Source organism: Barbus barbus (assembly GCF_936440315.1).
Source record: "Barbus barbus genome assembly, chromosome: 39".
NCBI lineage: Eukaryota > Metazoa > Chordata > Actinopteri > Cypriniformes > Cyprinidae > Barbus > Barbus barbus.
The window spans coordinates 5,206,993-5,229,127 of NC_136717.1; the positions used below are offsets into that span (position 1 = coordinate 5,206,993).

General features: G+C 37.8%; 1 protein-coding gene across 1 annotated transcript; it reads right to left on the minus strand.

The window, feature by feature from the left end:
• Window positions 1-905: 905 nt before the first annotated feature.
• LOC306858489 (NACHT, LRR and PYD domains-containing protein 3-like) lies at window positions 906-12,743 on the minus strand (the record flags this gene model as incomplete). The annotated part of the gene is made up of 7 exons (XM_079399056.1): window positions 906-1,432; window positions 1,517-1,563; window positions 5,210-5,383; window positions 7,599-7,772; window positions 8,280-10,071; window positions 11,994-12,128; window positions 12,647-12,743. 7 exons carry the CDS (start codon window positions 12,741-12,743, stop codon window positions 906-908), a joined length of 2,946 nt encoding a protein of 981 aa, XP_079255182.1.
• Window positions 12,744-22,135: the final 9,392 nt, after the last annotated feature.

Sequence of the window (22,135 nt, forward strand, 5' to 3'; positions counted from 1 at the left end):
CTGTCCATGGCTGCTCAAGTTACTGCTGGAGAAATACTCTGAATATATATACACTGTTATACAGTATATTCTGTTATATATATATGTACACAATGATATTGTTTTTATTATTGCGCAATGTTTATTAAGATCAATTTCCAAACTTATATACAGTATAATGCTATCCAATTACGGCGCTCAAACCTGGAGGTTTGTATCGGTTGTATTGGAAAGTACAGTAAGTGCATGAAAGCAATACTAACATGATTATTGTTTAATTTGTTAATGTTTTATGAGCTGTATAAGCTTGTCCGATTTTTTCACATTAATATTCTTAACAATTCAAATGTGTGGCATCTATTTATTAAATTATCTGACATAATATTTAAAAATCGGCTAATTTCCTGTAAGAATTTATTATCCCTGTTGACAGATACTGATTAAAATTGTTGTTTTTTTTATCATTTAGCAATTTGCACATGATCAGTTGATAAAATGAGAAAATCTTCATATATTTTGTCATGCGTGTGTTTAGGGGTGCAGTTCCACGACTGCGATACACACACACAGAAATCCGGTTTATGCTCATGGTGGGGATTAAAAAAAATAAAAAACTGCACTAGCCATATCAGCAGCGCTTCCTGAGCCTATCAAAAGCTAAATATTGCTATGTTTTTGGTCCCCACTATGAGGGTGTGCTAAAATTCTGAGGACCCCACCATGTAATAAAAACAATCTCACACACACACTGATCTGTCTATATGAGTATTTATTACAGACATTTATTCAGACATGTTATTTCAGTGACAGAATTTCAGTTGCAGTATTAATGTAATGAAGAGACTTTATAACATCTCACTGTTACTGATTTATCATGGCGCTCAAAGCATTATGGGTAGAATCTCTCATCAGTCTATTCAGATTCATCAACACAGTTTCACTGATGATTTCCAATGAACAGTAAACCCAGGATAGAGCGGCTGAGTGAATGTGGTCTGGACTGTGTGGATGAGGCTCGTTGTGTCAGAGACGCTGTAGAAGGACAGAGTTCCTGCACTGTGATCCACATACACTCCTATTTTACTGCTGCTGATGGACTCTACAGGGAGATCACTATATTTGTCATTGTGTCTGAATAAGTATCTGTTAGGAGAGCAGGTCAAACTCCAGGACTGATCATTAGATCCAAAATCAGACTGAACACCCTGTCCCTTCCTGTTGATACTCTTATATGACACTGATACACGCACACCATCTCTTCCACTCCACTCAGTCTCCCAGTAACAGCGTCCACACACACTCTCTCTACACAACACCTGATTCACATTAACAAATCTGTCTGGATGATCAGGATACGACTGTTTCTCTTTCACATTTGTCACATTTCTGTCTTCCTCAGACAGAATGAGGTCAGTATGTGCTGTGTTTGGATCCAGTGTGAGAAAACAGGCATCTGAACACAAGAACAGAGACAGTTATAACACAACAACGATCACTACTACTGTGTGTGTGTGTGTGTGTGTGTTTGCACACGTACATTTCTGTAGTCCAGCTATAATCATGGACTCTCCTTTATGATCCACACTATAAAACACACAAAGAGTCACATACACACACAGTGCAATGCAATTCATTATATTACAGTATATCTTCAGTTTTGATTTTGGCTTCTGATTATTGTGAAAATAAGATAATGTAGCATTTGGACAAATCAGACACACAATTTTGCATTTCATTGACATTAACAAATAGTCACAGACCCCTCACCCTAAACACATACAGGGTGCTGGTATGTCTGTCAATGACTCCAGGCCCCCAGTTCCATGGCAACCGATCTGATAACACTAGTTTTATTGCTCAAAGGAATGCGGGCAGAGCAACACTCACTTCATATCCCCTTAGGAAAGAGACATTATGCCATTAAAATGGACCCTTCTCTAATTAATTAACAGAAAAACCTTTCTTTAAATCAACACAGTTCATTGTGCATATTATTACTGTTCTTGTATACGTTCTTTTGTACTGTATACTGTTTTATGCATGCTTACGATAGATCACTAGTTCAGAGCACCTCGCTCATACCATGTTTGGTCTCAATCAATTCGTCTTCGGATGATCTAATTGAGAGTGAATATTACATGTTGACACCTATGCAACATATCAGTGTCCTAAGAATCTTTAGTAGTTTATGCATTAACCCCATGCAAATTACCATGCTCAGAGACAAAGAGATGTAAAACCTTCCCTCCAAAAATTTAGGACACCATTGGCTATTTGAGACCCCAGAGGTGTGATAAAGCTCTCACATGAGTGACCAGCCTCTAGTCTTTGGTTCTGTTAGATCCTAGGAGGAAGAGGAGGATGTGAGCAAGAACTCTTCTGGACCCAAAAGTTTTTGTGCCAGGCCTTGCGGCCTTGACTTTCCATTTAACCAAGGATCCTCGGATCTCAGCAGCAGGGAGACATGGTCGTTGTTATTACTTGGAGTTCTGATAAAGAATAGAGCAACACATTGGTGTACAAACTGCAATGCTTTATCAATATGTTTCTGCATTGGGTTAACACATATACCATGGCTGTTTGGGTGTTTACCAGAGCTGTAGGCTAAGTAATAGTGATGGGCGTTCCGTTATTGACATGCGCTGCACGCTGTAGACCAATCAGTCACGCAAAGGAGGGGTTTGGAAAAATTAATTGTTGAACTAATCGTTTGGGAGTCGTGAGCAAAAGAGGAAAAAATAAATGCATATTTTAAGACAATGAAAGTGTTTTTTGACCTTGCATGCATGTCAACCTGTTGTTGGGGACTCCCAAAACCCATAATAGTGGCACTTTAATGTAGTAGTAGTAGTAGTAGTAGTAGTACTATTACTACAACTAGCACCACTACTACTTCTAATAATAATAATAAATTTGTATAGCAACCCTGAGTATAAAAATGAGCCATATAAAAAAAAAAAGCATAAGTAATATAGCAATTTATGTAATATATACAATCGACCTAATCAATTTTTAAATATTATAATCAGGGTCATCCCAAGATGACGCGGGGCCTGGTGCAAGGTAGGGAGCAGGGTACCCCTTTGGTCCTATTGGTACTCCCTCAGTCCACTTGGCCTCTGAACTTGAGTACCCCTGCAATATTGCATATTTAGAGAATGCAGAGGCTTCCATCTCATTGCCATTATTTTCTCGGCAGCTGTCAAGCCAGTTAAATACACTCACTTTTGTGTTTTGTTAAGTTAGATATCAGAGAGATAATTTAAAATAAAAAGAGATGGAGACAGAGAAAAAGAGAATCTACTGTCAACGAGGATACGTTTTTTCCAGAATACAACTGTACAATTAAAAGACTAATCATTTTATCCCCTGTGCCTTGTGTAATATTGTCATTACAGCATTTATAGCATGCTGCAGTTCTCTTTCTCTCCATGTATTTAAATGGGAAATGTAACTGGGACTGTAGAGTTGGGGTGGGCTCACGCAACCACGCAACACATGCCTACCAAATCAGGGATTTGGCAATATTCTAGGCTTGAATGCATGTAGCATTTTTTACTGATGGTATAAAGTTTCATAGTTTAATGCTTTTATAACATTTAACCTGAAAATGTCTTAAAAGATTACATAAACTGTTCATTGAAATGTCTTTGGATAATACTTTATACATATGAGTTGATTTATATCTTTATTCTATTTCTGTTAAGAAATGAATTGATGAAAAATGCAACTATAACTGCCTGTGACAGACTATTGCAGTGTCTTTTGTAACTGGTAGTGAGCAGTTACTCTGTGTTAAATCCTGTAGGTGGACAGTCATTAACAAAAAGCCACATTTGTCTGGCAGTGTCCGGCAGAGCATGTGACCGGAGTAGAGCGGTAACAATTTCCCCTCCACGCTCCGAGCATTTAATAATCACACCGCTCCAGCTCAACTCTGGGTTCATGTGAAGGTATCTCCACAACATTATGAAAAATAGTATTTGAGGTAGGGCTGGGCGATATGGCTGAAAACTGTATCACGATATCAGTGTTTCAGATCGGTCGATATCGATAATTATTGATATTTTTTTTAAGGTGGTACATCGTTCGTGGTATTACCAGTCTTGGCGGGGACGACGGTCTTGCATAATTTGCAGACGACATTTGGTCTGACTACGGTCAGACTTATAATATCCAAAAAACTGCCATACTGGCGAGCTGACTTTCTCTTTTATTTACAATTTCCTCGCTCGCTGCGGCACTCATTTTCTGCTTATGAAGAGGAATCCAGCAGACCAGCCAATAGGGTCTGGCTGCAGACGTGCGCGCGTGCGCACTTAGACACGAGACAACGATATGGCGCAACCAAACATGATACTGTTACATGATTGGCTGTTAGCGTGTCACTCCCTACGTTGCTAGGTTACCAGAGAGCGAGTGCCTTTGTTAATGCAACCAAACTTGCTTCGCAGCCTTTGTTTTCTTCTGACGAAGAATAAAAAATATCGAAAGTTTTATCGAACACATTTTTTATTGATATCGTTCACGTGTCTATCGCGATACATATCGTTATCGTTTTATCGCCCAGCCCTAATTTGAGGGATACAACTTAAAGAAAACGGTAATATTGCACGGTTCCTTTTGAAAATACTTTGTCAGTGATGTGCAGAGTCAGACAATTGTTTTTACACAGCAATAAATATGGGCTGTTTATATATATATATATCTGTTTCCACTAAAAATAGCTAAATGAGGTTCAACTGTATAAGCAAAACTGGATTAATTTAATGTCATTTTCTGGTGACAGATTTATTAAGGGATTTTGCACAGGTTCTGACTGCAAAATCTAGCTTTTGTGCGTATGTACACTTTTAGAATGAAATCTAAGTTTTATAAATGAGACCCCAGATCCTGTGTGAAATAGAACATGCTTTCCATTGATAATAAAACATAATTCTGAGGGGAAATCATGAAAATAGCTGTTTATCTTTTTTGTCTTAACTGTAATGCTGTCAAAACCTGACTGGAACTACTTTAGCTGTGGGTTTACTGCAAAATAATTACACACCCTAGAGTGTTCATCAACCTATCAGAATGAAGTATTCAATAGTACAAATACAGCTAAACTGTTAATTCTCACTAAGAACTTTTGTAGATGTATGAAAGACAATGTCAAAATAGTTTATAAGTAAAGATGGTAATGCTGTCTTTGGAGTTGTTTAATCAAAACTCCTCCAGCTCAACATACTTGAGTTTTTTCAGTGAGCAGTTTGGATCCTCCAGTTTTTCAGAGAGCAGCTTGACTCCAGAATCTCCTGGGTGATTGTAGCTCAGATCCAGCTCTCTCAGGTGTGAGCGATTTGAACTCAGAGCTGAAGACAGATAACCACAGCCTTCTTCTGTCACCATACAGCCAGACAATCTAAAGACATACACAGCAACAGTCCACATGACTTCAAAATGTATACTTATTTCAGCCATTCATTAGGTATTATACATTTGTAACTGCCAGTATAACTACCAGTAATTTCCAGTGACTAATTGAAAAATTTTTTAAACTGAAAATGTCATTTGTAATTGAATATGAGAAATGAAACATTAACAGTCATTGTCAGCATACATTGTCAAACATTACAAAAAAGAATGAATATATATAAAACGTGGTAGCGGTCGGTAACTCTTGTATAATTTGAACAGGAGCGGGCGGTCTAACAATATCCCATTCCCAAGGTTCTTTTAGAACAGCATATCTGTGCTTTATTCTTATTGACCACCGGTACAGCCTGCACTCAGGACAGTTATGCATGCATGAACAAGTGTTTTCTGTATCAAGGATTTTATTTGCGAGGTCTGTGCGCAACATGTGCATAACGGTCCTCAGAGCAGGCTGTACTGGTGGTGAATATACGGCCCTCAGACAGAACAGGCAGGTTGTGATGAGTGACAGAGCAGAATAAGGATGCAGCAAAGTGGGGATGCGCTGTCCTTGAAGGACGTTCAACTCGGTTTTGTTTATATTTTGCTTAGCGTATAATTTTAAATGACAGATGTTGTATTTATTTTAATTTTTTTCTCTGCGACACTTTTTCCTATTGTGTTATAAATGTTAAACAAATTATATGAACAAGATGAATAAAAATAAGAAATACAGTTTTTTTACAACATTTTTAGTTTTTCTATGACACATTTTTACCTACTGTGTTGACAGCAAAATGTTAAACAAATCTTGTGTCTTAAGACACATTGTTCATTTAACATTTTGCTGTCATTAAATTCAAGACTCGACTCGAATAAAATAACAAATACAATTTTGTGCAGACTACACTTTTATTTTTAGCCTCTCTTTCTTTCAGGAGCAGAAATTTAAATGTGAGATTCTGGAAATGGAATCTAAATTTAGCCAGAACGGTCAGGTTGGGAAGAAATTTATTCTAAGCAGACAGCGGGTGAACAAAGAGTGAATATATAGAAGGAGCGGGTGGGTGTGGGATATAACCTCGTGGGAGCGGGACTAAAAAAATAGTCCCGTGCAGACCTCTAGTTCAAACTCAGCTCCAGGAAGGCCACTGCCTGCAGAGTTCAGCTCCGGATTCACAAAAATCTTCTTAAGAAATAAGTTAAGAAATTTCTTATGATAAATTCCACAAAGTTCGTAAGAATGTTCTTAAGTGCAATTCTTGAAAAATTCTTAAGAAGTTCTCAAGTATATTCTTAAGAAGAAAATGACAGTCTTTATCTGAGTGAAAACATGACGCACTGATAAACTCACACATTATTGTCTTTTTGCGCTTCCTGCAGATTACCCTAATAATGACAGTAAGCACGCACACTCTTTTTGTCGCGACTTTGACTGGCGCTCAGCTTCACGTTTTTAATGCGGTGTGTTTTTGAACAGCCTGTCTCAAACGGAAACGGTCTGTTTCATTAATTTTTGTTCGGTGTTTTTGGGCTCTCATCCGAGTGATGAGTGCATACTGCCAAAGATTATGCCGTATTTATCAGCTAAAATAAAAGCTCCCTATCTGACTTGTTTTTGTAGAGTTGCTATTGAATTTTGAAGTTAGCAAAAAGTAGCGTCACACATAGGCTAATCATCATGACCGATCATTGTTTACATTATCAGTCATCGCCGTCACTTCAGAAAACTCGCCACATCCCTATTAATAGTCATACTATGTATTAGGCTATATGTAGCTAATGTTGTTGTAATTAATTTGAAATAACCCAATAAATTCATTAAAAAGTGGCCCTCCAGAAGCTGAAGTTGACGCCCATTATTTGCCCTCAATCAAGCTATTCTGAAACACCGAAAACACAGGATAATGACCTGCTTGTGTGTAAATGAATACAGTTCCACCCTTCACATGGAGTATGTCAGAATGTCTATTTATATAATTACATCACAACCTCAAAAACTTTAAAATAAATTATAATCATACAAAGCCATATTCCGTTTTGCCAACCATGTATTGTCAGAATTCATTAAAAAAGCCAACCAACTGATGAGTACCAATCATATAATTGTGAAAATCTGAACAATATAAACACAAAGTAATTGCATACAGAATAAATCATAGCAGTTTGACTTGTAATAATTAACTTAATGCAAAAAAAAATAAAAATATCTGAACTGAAACCTTAGAATCTCCAGCTGACAGTTTGGGCCCTTTAGTCCATCAGAAAGAAGCTTCACTCCAGAATCCTTCAGGTCATTGTTGGTCAGGTCCAGCTCTCTCAGGACAGAGACTGAGGAATTTAGAACTGAAGACAAACTCTTACAACAATGAGTAGTGAGATTACAGTTATGTAGCCTGTGTAGGAAACAAAAAAAACAGTGATATTAAGTAAGGTTTATAATAGATAACCTGGATAAACCTTTGATTGTACGGAAAGCTAAAAAAATTATCTTCATAAAACATCAAACCAGTATTTGCAAGTTTCTTTAATTTACAATAAAATTAAGCCTGTTGTGATAATTACTATATCAACTTGTCACAACTATGGGCATTACTGAAAAAAGTTTTGGTGATGCAATATATTGTCAATTGTGTTTTCATGCCTCACTGAGTCTGAGGGGGAGTGCAGGCAGCTCCTCCACACACACACACACACACACAGGTTTACATGTTTTGTGGGGCCATTCCATAGGTGTAATGGTTTTTCTACTATACAGTCTGTATTTTCTATCTCCTTACCCTGACTTTACACCTAAACCTACCCCTAATATACATCAACATTTTTAGCCAGTAAGTCATCTGTGTAAGATTAAGACCCAACTAAAAGATGTTTATATAAATTAGAGTAAAGAAGACTCTTACAGTGCTTTTCTGGTGTTTTTGATCACAGGCAGCAGTCTCATCACTGCTTCATCAAATCTTCTGTATTTCTGCAGTTCAAATTTCTCTTGAGCCTCTTCTGACATCAGGAGCACAAAAACCAGACCAGACCACTGAACAGAGGAGAGATTCTGTGTTGAAAGTTTTCCTGAGCTCAGATTCTTTTGTATTTCCTCAACAGAGTCAACTTTCATTTCAGTCAGACAGTAGAAGAGATTGATGGTTCTTTCAACTGATTTCTCCTTCTCTATTTTCTTTTTGATATAGTCGACAGAGTATTTCATGTTCTCTGATTTGAGCTCTAGTCCTGGCAGTAGTTCCTTTATGTCGCTCTGATTGGACTCCATTGAGAGACCCAGCAGGAACCGAAGGAAAAGGTCTAGGTGTCCATTCTCACTTTTTAAAGCCTTCTTGACTGCAGCCTTATGAATTTGAAACAGTGGCTTTTTAGAGAGTTTCCATGTCAGTTTTTCTATGCAGGATTCAAAAAAGAGGTTTACTTTCTCCTTTTTGTCAGTCAAAGTTGAATAGAGAGCAGCAAGGAATTCCTGGACACTAAGATGTATGAAGCTATAAATACTTCTTTCTGAAACAGCTTTTTCTTCCTGAAAGATCTCAGTGCATAACCCAGAGAACACTGACCCTTCACTCACATCTAATCCATATTCCTCAAGATCTACTTTGTAGAAAATCAGATTTCCTTTCATCAGCTGATGAAAGGCCAGTTTCCCAAGCTTCAAAATAATCTCATTGGCCTTAGATTCAGGATCATCACTGTATTTTGTTTTCATCTGCTGCATCTGAGAAAGTACAAAGTTTGTGTACATCCCTGTGAGAGTTGTGGGAGTTTTGTCATTGCTCTCTTGAGCCAGCAGAGGCCGAAGAACAGTGAGAGAGATCCAGCAGAAGACAGGGATGTGGCACATGATATACAGGCTCCTGAATTTCCTTATATGACAAATGATATTTCCAGCAACCTCAGGACTGCTGTTTTTGTTGAAGTATTGCTCTTTCTGCTCATCGTTAAATCCTCGCACCTCTGTCACCTGATCAATGTAGTCTCGGGGGATCAGACTGGCTGCTGCTGGTCTGGATGTGATCCAGATGAGAGCAGAGGAAACCAGATTTCTCTTGATCAGGTTTGTTATGATGATACTCACTGTTGTTTTTTCATTAACATCTGTAAAGCTGTCATCCCCTTTAAAGCTCAAAGGGAAGCGACATTCATCCAGCCCATCAAAGATGAACATGACTTTACCAGACCCTTCAGGAAGAGAGGGCAGTTCTTCACGACCACTAAAGAAGTATTTGTTAAGCAGTCCTATGAGACTGACCTCTTCTTTAATCAAATCCAGTCTACGGAATGGGAGTGGACAAATGAAGACTATATCCTGATTTTCTTTTCCGTCAGCCCAGTCAAGGATGAATTTATTGACGGAGACAGTCTTTCCCACCCCTGCAATTCCCATTGACAACACTTTTCTGTTTTGTTGACCCGTATCACGCTGTACTTTGAATATGTCGTTGCATTTGATTGGTGTGTCAGTGGCAAATCGGCGACTCGATTCAATCTGTATCACCTCATGCTCACTCTCTATTCCTCCAGTCTCGTTCTCCACCACATATAGATCAGTGTATATATCATTCAGGTGTTGCTGATGACCCTTCTGTGAATTACCAATCAATATCCGTTGGTAGTCCTGTTTTAATTTCTTCTTCAGTCTGAGGCTGATCTCTGCGTAATCATGAAGAGCAGCTTTATGGTCCTCTGCAGCTGAGCATTTGAGAAAGGGGAAAAGTGAACAAACAGTAAGTGATCAGTGAACTCCTGCGATTGAATAAATTTTCCAGCAATCCATGTTTTCACTGTTATACTGTAGGTGCTAGCTATTACCTATCTTCTGAGAGAGTATGGAACCTCTGGATCAAAACACGCATGAAGAAGCAAAAAAAAAAAATTGGTAACATTTTACAATAAGGGTACATGAATAATCATGCACAAATTAATACTTAATTAATCATATAGTAATGATTATTTAAAGAAGTTATGATTATTAATGATTTTTAAGGAGTGATGAATTAAGTATTAATTTAGGCATTAGTACATGATTATTCATGTACCCTTATTGTAAAGTGTTACCCACAAGCACTGCTTCACACATTTATATGCTTTTACAGCATATAAATCCAAACTGTTCAACCTTATCGAATTAAATGTTGAACCCACAAAGAGTTAAAGAACTGTACAAGATTTGGGAGTGTTGATGGATGTGATCTGTGTTTTTATCTTTGTCCTGAATCTGATCTGGATGTAGTCTTAAGCCCCTATTCGGACGGGACTAGTTTTCTAAACAACGTTTGAGTTTTGATTCTTCTCACCTGACGTCTGCGATTTTCATGTACCAATTCGGACGGGACTAACATCTCCGTGTTTATTACAGAGGTGGGAGGGGCTATTTTGGACATCTGGGCGTTTCGTGCATTGCGTTTCATTCGGATTATTACCATAATTATACAAATACTATGGTGAAGCTAAATGGCTAATATAACAAAACCGTGTTAATGTGTGGTTACTTAACTAAAGTAAAAGTCATTTATTTGTAGTAAACCCGTGTTTAAATTTCATAAAGATACATATGTAATTAAAACATTATGAGTGCAGAAATGAACGCGAATAATTTTACCTGACTGATATATTACAATAGCCAGTCTTAACAGTTTACGTGCTCTAGCTCTTGATTTTATCATCATTTTAATTTTCCTTTGCTGGGAGGCAAATATATCAAATGTGCGCGCGTAATTGCGTCTACGGTAATTCACGTTGGCCAAAACACACAAGGAAACGCGTTGTGAAAAAACCGGCAATCACAGACATCGCATTCGGACGGGATTAGTTTTCCCAGAGGATCACTGAGTTTGCTGAAAAACAGTAGGTAATTTGCTCTGGAATTATTACAGAGGTTTTTACGTCTGTTAAAGATCTCTTGATCTGGAAAGCATCTGCGGTCTACAAACGTCTGGCAGACGTCTTTCAGATGTCAGTTTAACATGCATTCTAAATCATAAACATCTTAAAGACATCTAATAGACGTCTATTTGACATCTAAAAGGAAACATCCTATAGACGTATTGCAGATGAGCAAACACTCTAAAAAATACGTCTTGCAGACGTCAAATAGACGTGTCCGAGATGTATGTGTGCTATCAGGGCAAGTACGTCTGTGAAACACAAATTTCTCTAACGACCCCCTGTAAAACTAGTCCCGTCCGAATAGGGCTTTTGATAAATAATTTTACAAATTCTTGGCTGTCAGGTAGAAAGTATTGAATTGAGATATTTTTGCTTCATAAGGGATTTTCAGTTGGTGAAAACAAACAACGGGTAACACACTGATCCAATAAAACCACACAAATGTGTCTATTGGTGTTGGTCAGCATCTGTCAGTGCAATGTGAACTAGCCATAAGAGAACACTGCACCTTGTTTTTCTGTGTGTTTCTCTGTGTCTTGAGACTTTTGTGGCTCTGTGAAAAGAAAAAAAAAGATAAGACTGCCACGTAGTTAATGTCACTGAACAATATTGCCATAAAATACACTAAATTAGGAATAACGTTCACAACCAATGGGCATTAATAAGCTATTAACTAATGGATAAAAAGCAATATATCTCAGTAAGCACAGTTAGAGTGAAAGTACCAGTTCCTGCAGTGTTGTAGTTGAAGATTAATGATGTTATGGTGTTTCCAGTCAATATAGGAGCATTTACAGTTGCTCCTGTCTCAGCTTTCTGAGCAACACTGATTTCAGGTTGAGCGGTGCTGTTCATCTCAACTGGAACAGACAAGAAATTAATTACCTATTTTAAATAGCACTTTAACATTACTGATGATCTTTCATTCATTACCTTCCTTCTGTTTTCTTCTTCCAGCTCATCTAATTTGTCATAATGCTCTTGAATACATGACATTGTCATTGACTCACTGTTGTTGGACAGGAAGAAAAGGGTTTACAATAAGTCCCCTTTTACCACCAGGCATTTTCAAAATAATGAATAAAGGTGTGTTCACGCCATATCGTAATTACGAGATATCAACTTGTAAAATGTGTTCACGTCCTCATAGAAATCGTAATTTAAATTTGTGAACTGGGAGCTTTTTCTATAGCGACTTTTTTGGACTGTCGCTATAGAAACGGATAATCCTCAGTCCGAGGATGTGAACAGAACCAAGTTGAAATCACGTGTTGTCATCTCGGAATTTCGGTAATTATAGCATGAACGCAGCATAAGGTACTAATCTACTAATTCAATCTGATTAGCTGAGAGAACTTTCCAGCCATAAGACATTCACCTAGTATCACCACAAGAACTTTTTCACCATTTGTATCACTCCGCTTACGGCATTTGTCACAGTGAGTGTCATGGCGTGCAGCCAAACCCCATATCATTTTACAAATACCATTGTCGTATCATGGATTGTAGTTTTGAGTGATTTAGGTGAGAATGTAGTTGTTTAAACTTTAAATGTATGGTTTACTGATATAGACAGTCCCTATTTGAAAATTAGCTTTGACCTTTTTTGAGATGTGAGCTCCGGGACGGAAACTGTTGTATAAGGACAATATCCCATTCGTAGCCATGCGATATAATGGCGCAAATACCAGTAATTTGATGAGCGCAAACGTTTGTAAATCTCACTGTGTGATTCATTTTGAATACTCTCCTCCCATAAATTTTGCGTCTGAAAAGGAAACTCCAACAAATGCATATTCAATAAGGTCAGGCGCAAACATAACTGTGTCCACGCCTTTTCAACGCTAATTCCTCACTGTGCATCTTGTAAATCCTGACAGTACTCTTTTAATGCCAAGAGACAGTTTGCGCTAGCGTAAACTGTAAGTAAAACTGGCCCAATATATTTATCATGCCAAATCCCCCAGCTAAGTGTTTATGGGTCATTGACGTATAAGGATTTTCGACAGGCAAATTTTAAAATACAAAAAAATTATATATTTTGAAAAACTAAAACTAAACAAAATTAGCAACAGCTATCGAAAAACTAAGTGAAATAAAATAATAATTGCCAAAAATCAATAATCGTTTTCATAATTATTAAGCGTTCATCCCATTTCGTAAAATCTGACGTGTGGCTGTTTAGTTTAAACCAACAGGGTGTTTAATCGTGCATCACCTGTAGATGGCGAATGATGATGCAGCTGAGGCTGACAGCAAGAAACATCAGATAGATAGATGAGATAAAGACAACGGACATGAATGATGGCTGCCGGTAGGAAACGACAGAGCCCTGTTTGCGACTATTTCAAATTCAATTCTGAAACTGGAAAAAGTAAATGCATTGTTATGCTCAATAATACACATTGTGGTGTTGAAATTAAGGGGGAAAAACCCCACAAATCTTAATGTACATCTCCAAACCAACCATCGCAAAGCGTACAAGTCGTTCATGGCAAAAGATTCGGAAAGGAAGATGACTAATGATAAAGTCGGCGAAAGTGCTCGCTCTCAAAATCAACTTGGCAAGCAGCAGACTCTGACATCGTGCTTACAAAAGTCGGAGGTTTGGCCAACAAATTCAAATGAATATAAGAAACACAAAAAAGCACTAGTAGATTCGTTTTTTTGAGACTGGCATGTCCACTAGACTAAGTGATTCGGTAGCCTTCAAAACTTTTAATGCTGCTCTTGACCGCAGATTCATCACTCTCAGCGCTGCATGAATTAATTCCTTGATTCGTGCAATCAATATATATATATATATATAATATGATAAAAAAAAAATCAAGAGACTTACGTTTTAAATTTTAGACACAATATTGTCCGTTTTTGCTCTATTTCACCAACCAAAAAAAAAACAATTTTGTTCCTCAATGAGTCAACTGTTTAAATGATTCGGTTCAAGCGCAATGACTCACTTAACAGTGCCTTGCTGCCACCTACTGGTGGTTTTAATTATGCACTTAAAGTATTTTTTTCATTTTTAAATAATTTCAAATATCAGTATTCAACATTTCATGTTTAAAATATCAAAATATTATTTATGCATTTGTAACTGCAAGTTAAAGCATGTCCCTCCAAGCTGCATTAACGTGTAAATACATCTAAATGCCACTTCAGATGCAGCTTCTGCAAAGATTAATTTTCTTGATACTGATTTCATTTGTTTAGTAACAGTCTAAATGTATTATTATTATAATTGACTGATTAAATGTAAGAATTTGACTCAAAAGATGATGCACACTTTTAGAAAAAATGGCTTTATAAAGGTAAAAATGCCCATAAAAGGTAAAACTCAATTGAATCTAATTGGAAAAGATGAATTTCTATCACTGCTGTGAACTGACCACACAGAATATGAAGAATATCAAAAACTTTAGGAGTCAGCTGTCCATTGTACATTTGAAGATTGAATGTGAAATTATTGCAATATAAAGTATATTTAAAAACTTTCATGTTAGGTGGGATTAATCACGATTAATTTTAGAAAAATGTGTGATTAATTAGTTTGTTTTTTTTATCGATTGACAGCACTAATATATATTATATAAATAAATAAATAAAAGTGCTTTGTTATATGGAGCAGTTTAGAAAGAAAAGAAGTGTAACAATGGGAGTAATAATTGACCAGATTTTCACAATAATATTTAATAGAATATTGAAATATAATTTCTTTCCCTATTCACTTGTTTTGTCTCCCAAAACCCATAATAAACATGCTTTTAGCGACACCGGGACTAAATCTATAAATCAATATCCTGTTTCGTAACAGAAAGTAATATTTTGATTTGAAACCCCATAACATTTCCTGAGATGTTGATTTATGACAGAAAATTTTAAAATTAGACAGATTTAAATGATAATTACAAAATATCATATTTCCATAAGGGTGTCACTAAATTAATTTCAGACATTTTTGAAGACCAAGGAGAGTGTCACGTTAACTGATCCTGACAGAGAGGGAGTGGTCATGGTGAAATATCCAATCATTTGGTGTCTCTGAAAAGCCCTGAATGTGCTCTGTACAGGACATCCAGACTTAAAACTGTGGCATGTATAGTCTCAGAGAAATTCACTAAAATATACTGTCCTCGTATGAGACCGCAGGGTCTTAAGAGGTTAAATGCCCCTAATGACTATTAATGTTGGGACAATGATTAATAAAGGATGAACTGACTATTTACTAATGCTTACCTAATAATTCATAGTGTGCAGTTATTATAAAGTGTTACCCTATATTCTTTGGGTGTTTTTTTGTGATGGATGAAAAAGAGAATTTGGGCTTTGTGTTTCTCCTATTTATATTTTATATAAGTCATGACTGGATAATTTCATGTTCGTATCACCCTGGTGTGCTGAAAAATTTAAATATGAATGGGAATATACAGGTGCATCTCAGAAAATGGTGAAAAAGTTCATTTTTTTCTTGTAACTTATTTCAAAAAGTAAAACTTTCATATATTTAAGATTCATTACATGTAAAACAATTCAAAAGTTTTGTTTTCATTTGGATGATTAGCGCTTACAGCTAATGAAAGTCAAAAATCAGTATCTCAAAATATTAGAATATTTACATTTGAGTTTCAATAAATGACCATCCCTACAGTATAAATTCTGGGTATCTCTTGTTCTTTGAAACCACAATAATGGGGAAGACTGCTGACTTGGCGATGATCATTGACACCCTCCACAAAGAGGGTAAGTCACAGAGGGTCATTACTGAAAGGGGTGGCTATTCAAGGAGTGCTGTATCAAAGCATATTAAATGCAAAGTTGACTGGAAGGAAGAAATTGGGTGGTAAAATGTGCACAAGCAACAGGGATGACCGCAAGCTTGAGAATACTGTCAAGCAAAGCTGATTCAAACACGTGTGAGAGCTTCACAAGGAGTGGACTGAAGCTGGAGTCAAGAGTCACCACACTCAGACGTCTTCAGGAAAAGGGCTACCAAGTTACTTCTGAAACAGAAACAATGTCAGAAGCATCTTACTGGAGAGGCTGGAGAGGCACAGAATCCAAGCTGCTTGAAGTCCAGTGTGAAGTTCCCGATGTCAGTAATGATTTGGGGTGCCTTGACGTCTGCTGGTGTTGGTCCATTGTGTTTTCTGAAGTCCACAGTCAACGCAGCCATCTACCAGGAGATTTTATAGCACTTCATGCTTCCTTCTGCTGACAAGCTTTATGGAGATGCTGATTTCATTTTCCAGCAGGACTTGGCACCTGCCCACACTGCCAAAGGTACCAAAAGCTGGTTCAATGACCATGGTGTTACTGTGCTTGATTGGCCAGCAAAAGCGCCTGACCTGAACCCCCATAGAGAATCTATGGGGTATTGTCAAGAGGAAGATGAGAGACATCAGACCCAACAATGCAGATGACCTGAAGGCCCATACCACCTCAGCAGTGCCACAAACTGATCACCTCCATGCCACACCGAATTGAGGCAGTAATTAAATCAAAAGGAGCCCCTACCAAGTATTGGGAACATATACAGTAAATGAACATACTTTCCAGAAGGCCAACAATTCACTAAAAATGTTTTTTTTATTGGTCTTATGAAGTATTCTAATTTGTTGAGATGTGATTTGGTGGGTTTTTGTTAAATGTGAGCCTAAATCATCAGAATTAAAAGAACCAAAGACTACTTCAGTCTGTGTGCATTGAATTTATTTAGTACACGAGTTTTACAATTTGAGTTGAATTACTGAAATAAATGAACTTTTCCACGACATTCTAATTTATTGCGATGCACCTGTATGTAGGCTACAGAATTAGGTAGAACTTATAGAGAATGTGAATCTACGTCACGCCGCGTTGCAAGCTGGGGCGCCGCCGCCATCATTTTGAGATGTTCACCCTCTGCTACAAATGCTGAAATTAATACGGATACCTGCTTATCTGTTGTTTTGTTTTCCCCTTTAAGTTAAATATTCCCATTCTTCATTGGATCGTTTACAGGGAAGAGAAGCTATTTTATCGCTTCGCAAAATGCCATCAGAGCTATTGAAGAGGGAACTGCTTTGAAGGCTGCAGCCCCCCCAAAGACCTTGAGGCGGCATAGGGATAAAAAAAGTTTTGGAGCCTGGATCAAAGTGTTTAGGCCGCAAAGCAGTTTTTACGTCATCATTCGAGCTCCAGTTAACTGAGCACATTCAATCAATGGAGAGGGCATTGTTTGGGCTTTCAACGATTGATGTAATTGAGGCTGGCCTATGACCTGGCAGAGAGGTTAGGCTTGAACCATTGTTTTAATTCAGAGCGCAAGATGGGAGGGAAAGACTGGTTCTATAATTTTCTAAGAAGACAAGGAACCCTGTCTGTCAGGACTCCACAGGCGACGAGCATTTCTAGGATGGTGGGGTTCAACAGACCGAAGGTGGACCTGTTCTTCCGTATTTATGAGGATGAGCTCCATAGGCTTGGCGAAAACGTTGACCCCACCCGTCTGTGGAATATGGATGAGGTGGGTGTCCAGAATGTACAGAAGCCAAACAAAATTGTGGGTTCAAAGGGGAAGAGGCAGGTGGCAAGAGTCACAACTGCAGGCTTTACTGTCACTGCTGCCTGTTCCATGAACGCCGCTGGGCAGTTTGTACCACCACTGTTCATTTTTCCAAGAAAAAGAATGAATGAGCGCCTGCTGTGTGTGGTGCCCCAGCAGGATCGATCGGTGGAGTGACTGACTCAGGGTGGATGGACAGTTCACTGTTTCTCCAGTGGCAGAGACGTTGTTGTGACAACATTGGATGCACTCCTCAGAGGCCTCACATTCTGATATTGGATGGCCACCACTCACATAAGACCCTCGAGGCTGTGTTGCTTGTGAGAGAGCGTGGGGTGATAATGATTACCATCCCACCCCACTGCAGCCACAAGATGCAGCCATTAGACCGCACCTTTTTCAAGTCTTTTAAGGCAAAATACAACACAGCTGCAGATAACTGGATGACCTCTCACCTAGGACAACGAATAGATATTTATGCTGTGTGTGGGCTTTTCGATAAAGCATACTCAGCTTCAGCGTGTGTGGGGAGGGGCCAAAAGGGTTTCAAGGCCTGTGGGATGTGGCCTGTTGACAAGACCGTCTACAAAGATGAAGACTTTGAAGGAGCCGAAGTAACTGAGGAGCCAGATCCAACCCTCGAGGACAGCAGGGAGATTGAGGAAGAGATAAGTGCTGGTAAACAATTACAACTACTATTACTATAATAGAGACACCACCCCTCACAATGTAGAGCGCTTTGAGTGCTTAGAAAAGCGCTATATAAATGTAATGAACTATTATTATTATTACTATAAGGCTAGTGTCATCGTCATCATCACTACATTGTGTGTGTGTGTTCTCTTGACAGGCCCCAGTGGATCATCCGTGGTCCCCAGCACTAGCGCCCACTCCCAACCACAGCCTGGGACAAGCCTCCAGAGGCCATCTGAACATGGTAAGAAAAACTATGTATTTTAAAGAGCTTACTATAATTTGCCTTCCAGTCACTTGAAAACACACTCTAGCTGGTCATTTAATTTGTATTACAACCTCTATTACTGTTAGGCTACTGTCATTGTCATCATCATCTTATTCATCACTAAATTTTGTGTTTGTATGTGTGTGCGTGTTCTTTTGACAGGCCCCAGTGGGTTTCTGTATTCTAATGTATTTTTTATTCCTTTTTAAAGGACCGAGTCAGTCACCCTCCTCGATTCTAGAAGAGCTGTACCCTAGGCCAAGAATAAAAAAACAAGAGGGCATGTGAATCTTCAGCTGTGCTGACCTCCTCGCCATATAAAAAAATGTTGGAGGACAAGATAGCTGCACAAATCAAAGGCACACAAAAAAAAGTTAAACGCAAAAGTGCAGCTGAAGTGAAGAAGAAAGATGATACAGAATGCCTCTACTGTGGGGAGTTATTTTCAATTAGTGGGGGGGACTGGATAAGGTGTGAGGGGTGCCAAAAGTGGGCACATTGATTGTTCCAATGAGATTCGAGGGGAATTCATCTGCGAAATGTGCATGGATGAACAGTGAACGGCTAATGAATGTTTTTTTTTTTTATTACAACATATTTGTTTGCATGGCTTAGTTATATGTATAAATATAAATGTAAAAAAATTGGATATTTTGGACATTCCTCAAATAAATATTAATATATATACACGTTGATACATTACTTGCCTTTTACTTTTAGAGATTAAAAACTATAGTCTGTTCATTTTGCTGTTGATCTATGAAGCAAACTGGTTGGTAAGAAAGGAGGCTTTTTACCCCACCGCTGGGGCAAAACGCCCCCTTTGTACAAAAATATGTTCAGTCAAAATACTAATTAATTATGAAGGCTGAGCAATTTTAATATTTGGTGAATAACTCCTGCCATAGTCACTCAAAACCGGGATGGCAATTCTAATCATATTTATGTTTTGTTTCACTGTAATGTCACATTTTCCTTAAGGGGGGTGTTTTCCCCCACTCTACCTTATATATTTTTTTCTCTTAAGTTTTGTAGAATTTTGTTTACTTTGATCTGACTAGTGTGAAAACAGCGTGGTCCCCTGGGCATGCGCTGCTGCTTCAGCCGTCATACGGTAGATTTTATATAAAGTGTTCGTTCAACAGGCTGACAAAAGTCGACCCATTTATTTGTTGGAAATGTTATAATGACAAAGTATAATTGTTATCATTGTAAATATAATTATTCCCATGGCCACGGAGGAGAATCATAAATTGTGGGTCACATACATCAGACAGACACAAGCATACTATGGTTATATTTATTTAACATTTATGTAGCATTTAAAAATGCTGGATTAATGAAGTAAGACAGTGATGCTAAAAGACATGCAGGTGAGCCAGAATTTTAACGGAACTTGTTTAATTACACAAGCATTTTCCTCCCTCTAGAACACCGTAATGAAGAAAGCGCTTATGCATTAAGACAGTATTTAAAGTTCATATTTTGTGTTCATCAGTTTTTCTGCAGATATTACGCTTTATTAGTAAGGTGTGTACAGAATGTGGTCTTGTAATATCACTGTCGCGGTACATTAAGCCACACAAAGCGTTATTTGATGTCCCTGTTCAAGTTCTCTAATTCACAAGCCGAGTGAGAGTCATACTCACGAAGGTGATGTTAATTATTAAACCAAACAAAATTGATTCTGTCTGATTCTGTCGAAATTAGAATTTGCAAACACCGGCACAGTAACTTCATATTGACAAAAAACAAAGGTAGAGCACCGTTTGAGCGTTCAAAACAAAGTGAAAGAACTCAAACTGGTGTTATACAGCCTTGGCTTCTCAGGAGCTGCAATCATATTTTTTTTCTCGAAAACAACGAAATTGACTCAAGATACTATCCCAAAAATATCAATAACTCATTTTCGACACAAAAAATAAAATTAATTAATTAAAAAATAAGTTATACAGTCTTTTGCCTTTTTCGCGGCAGATTTGTTTTCGGATGAAAAATATCATACATACCGATTCACATTTAAACAGGTACACACGCATTGCCTAAACATTTCTAAGCGATTGCAACGAGCGTTTGCGCAAGGTTCGCCTAAACACTTATGAATAAGAAAACAATAAACGAGAGCGTCTGAACTCCTCTTAACTTTTATTCTCCGTCACACACCCGGGAAACAGCACTCAAAAACTCGCAAAAGTGCGCATGCCCCTTGCCTATCTACGGCAAGCCCCGAGGGGAAAAATGCTTTACACACACACCCGAGTGTGCCGCACTAGTGAGGTGCTGAGCCCGCAGCAGACTACAACAGTCAAAGCGGGATTATGTCATGAAAGTGCAGACTCAGACCGCGAGGGTTTATGGTGCCATTTAGGACAGGGCCAACATTACCTCTGAACGTTTACTTTCGCTTTCATTTATGAATATGGGCGTTTCTTCAACTAGGGGCACTTTTAGGCTTGTGAAGTTGAATAAAAAACCATGTTCAAAAGTCACGTAATACAGTCTCATAAGTTTAAATAATTTGTCTAGTTTTAAGGTCTGTAAGAGGACAAACTTAGATTACAAGAGAAATTGTTAATATTTTACATTTTTTTCGACCTGCAATGAACAAATGTCATTTCCACCACATCTCAATATACAGCTGTTATTTAAAAACAGAATAACTTATGCCACTCAAGAATAGTCTAAGATAATTTTTGTAACTAGTTTTATCAGTTTTTCCACAATGTACAATAATTATACATTTGTCAATGAGATAAATGAACTGCCCTAAGGACCAAATGCTGAACTGAACACCTGTCACACTCTGAAATTTAATATTGGTTTGGGCAAGAGCTTATTAGAAAATAAATAACTTGAATTTTTATATTAAGTAGAGCATGATCTCGTAAATTGTGGATACATTTTTAATGTGTGATGAGAACTTTAAATATTTTTTTTAAATGTGTGTGGTGGTGGAAATGACAATGAATTAACGGGAATGTAGAGAAACAGTGATATTTATTAGAAAAACTCTTAAATCATCACACTCAGAAAAATCAATTCACAAAGTCATTAAACATAACCACAACTGTGTTTAGTGTAGTGCTGAGTTTGATGTATACAACTGATTTGTCTCACAGATGAACGGTTACAGTGCATACTGTAAATAACTGACACAACTGATGGCAAGGCAAAAATATAATGATGCAACAAAACAATTAACACTCATCTTCTGTAAAGAACACCTGAAACTGTATCATTTAAACAGAGATGTGGAATGTGTCAATTTTTGAGCACCTTGAATGTGTGAGTGTATGTATGTTTGCGTGTGTGTGTGTGTGTGTGTGTGAGATGTGATTCAAGGCCAAATCTAATTACGTGTT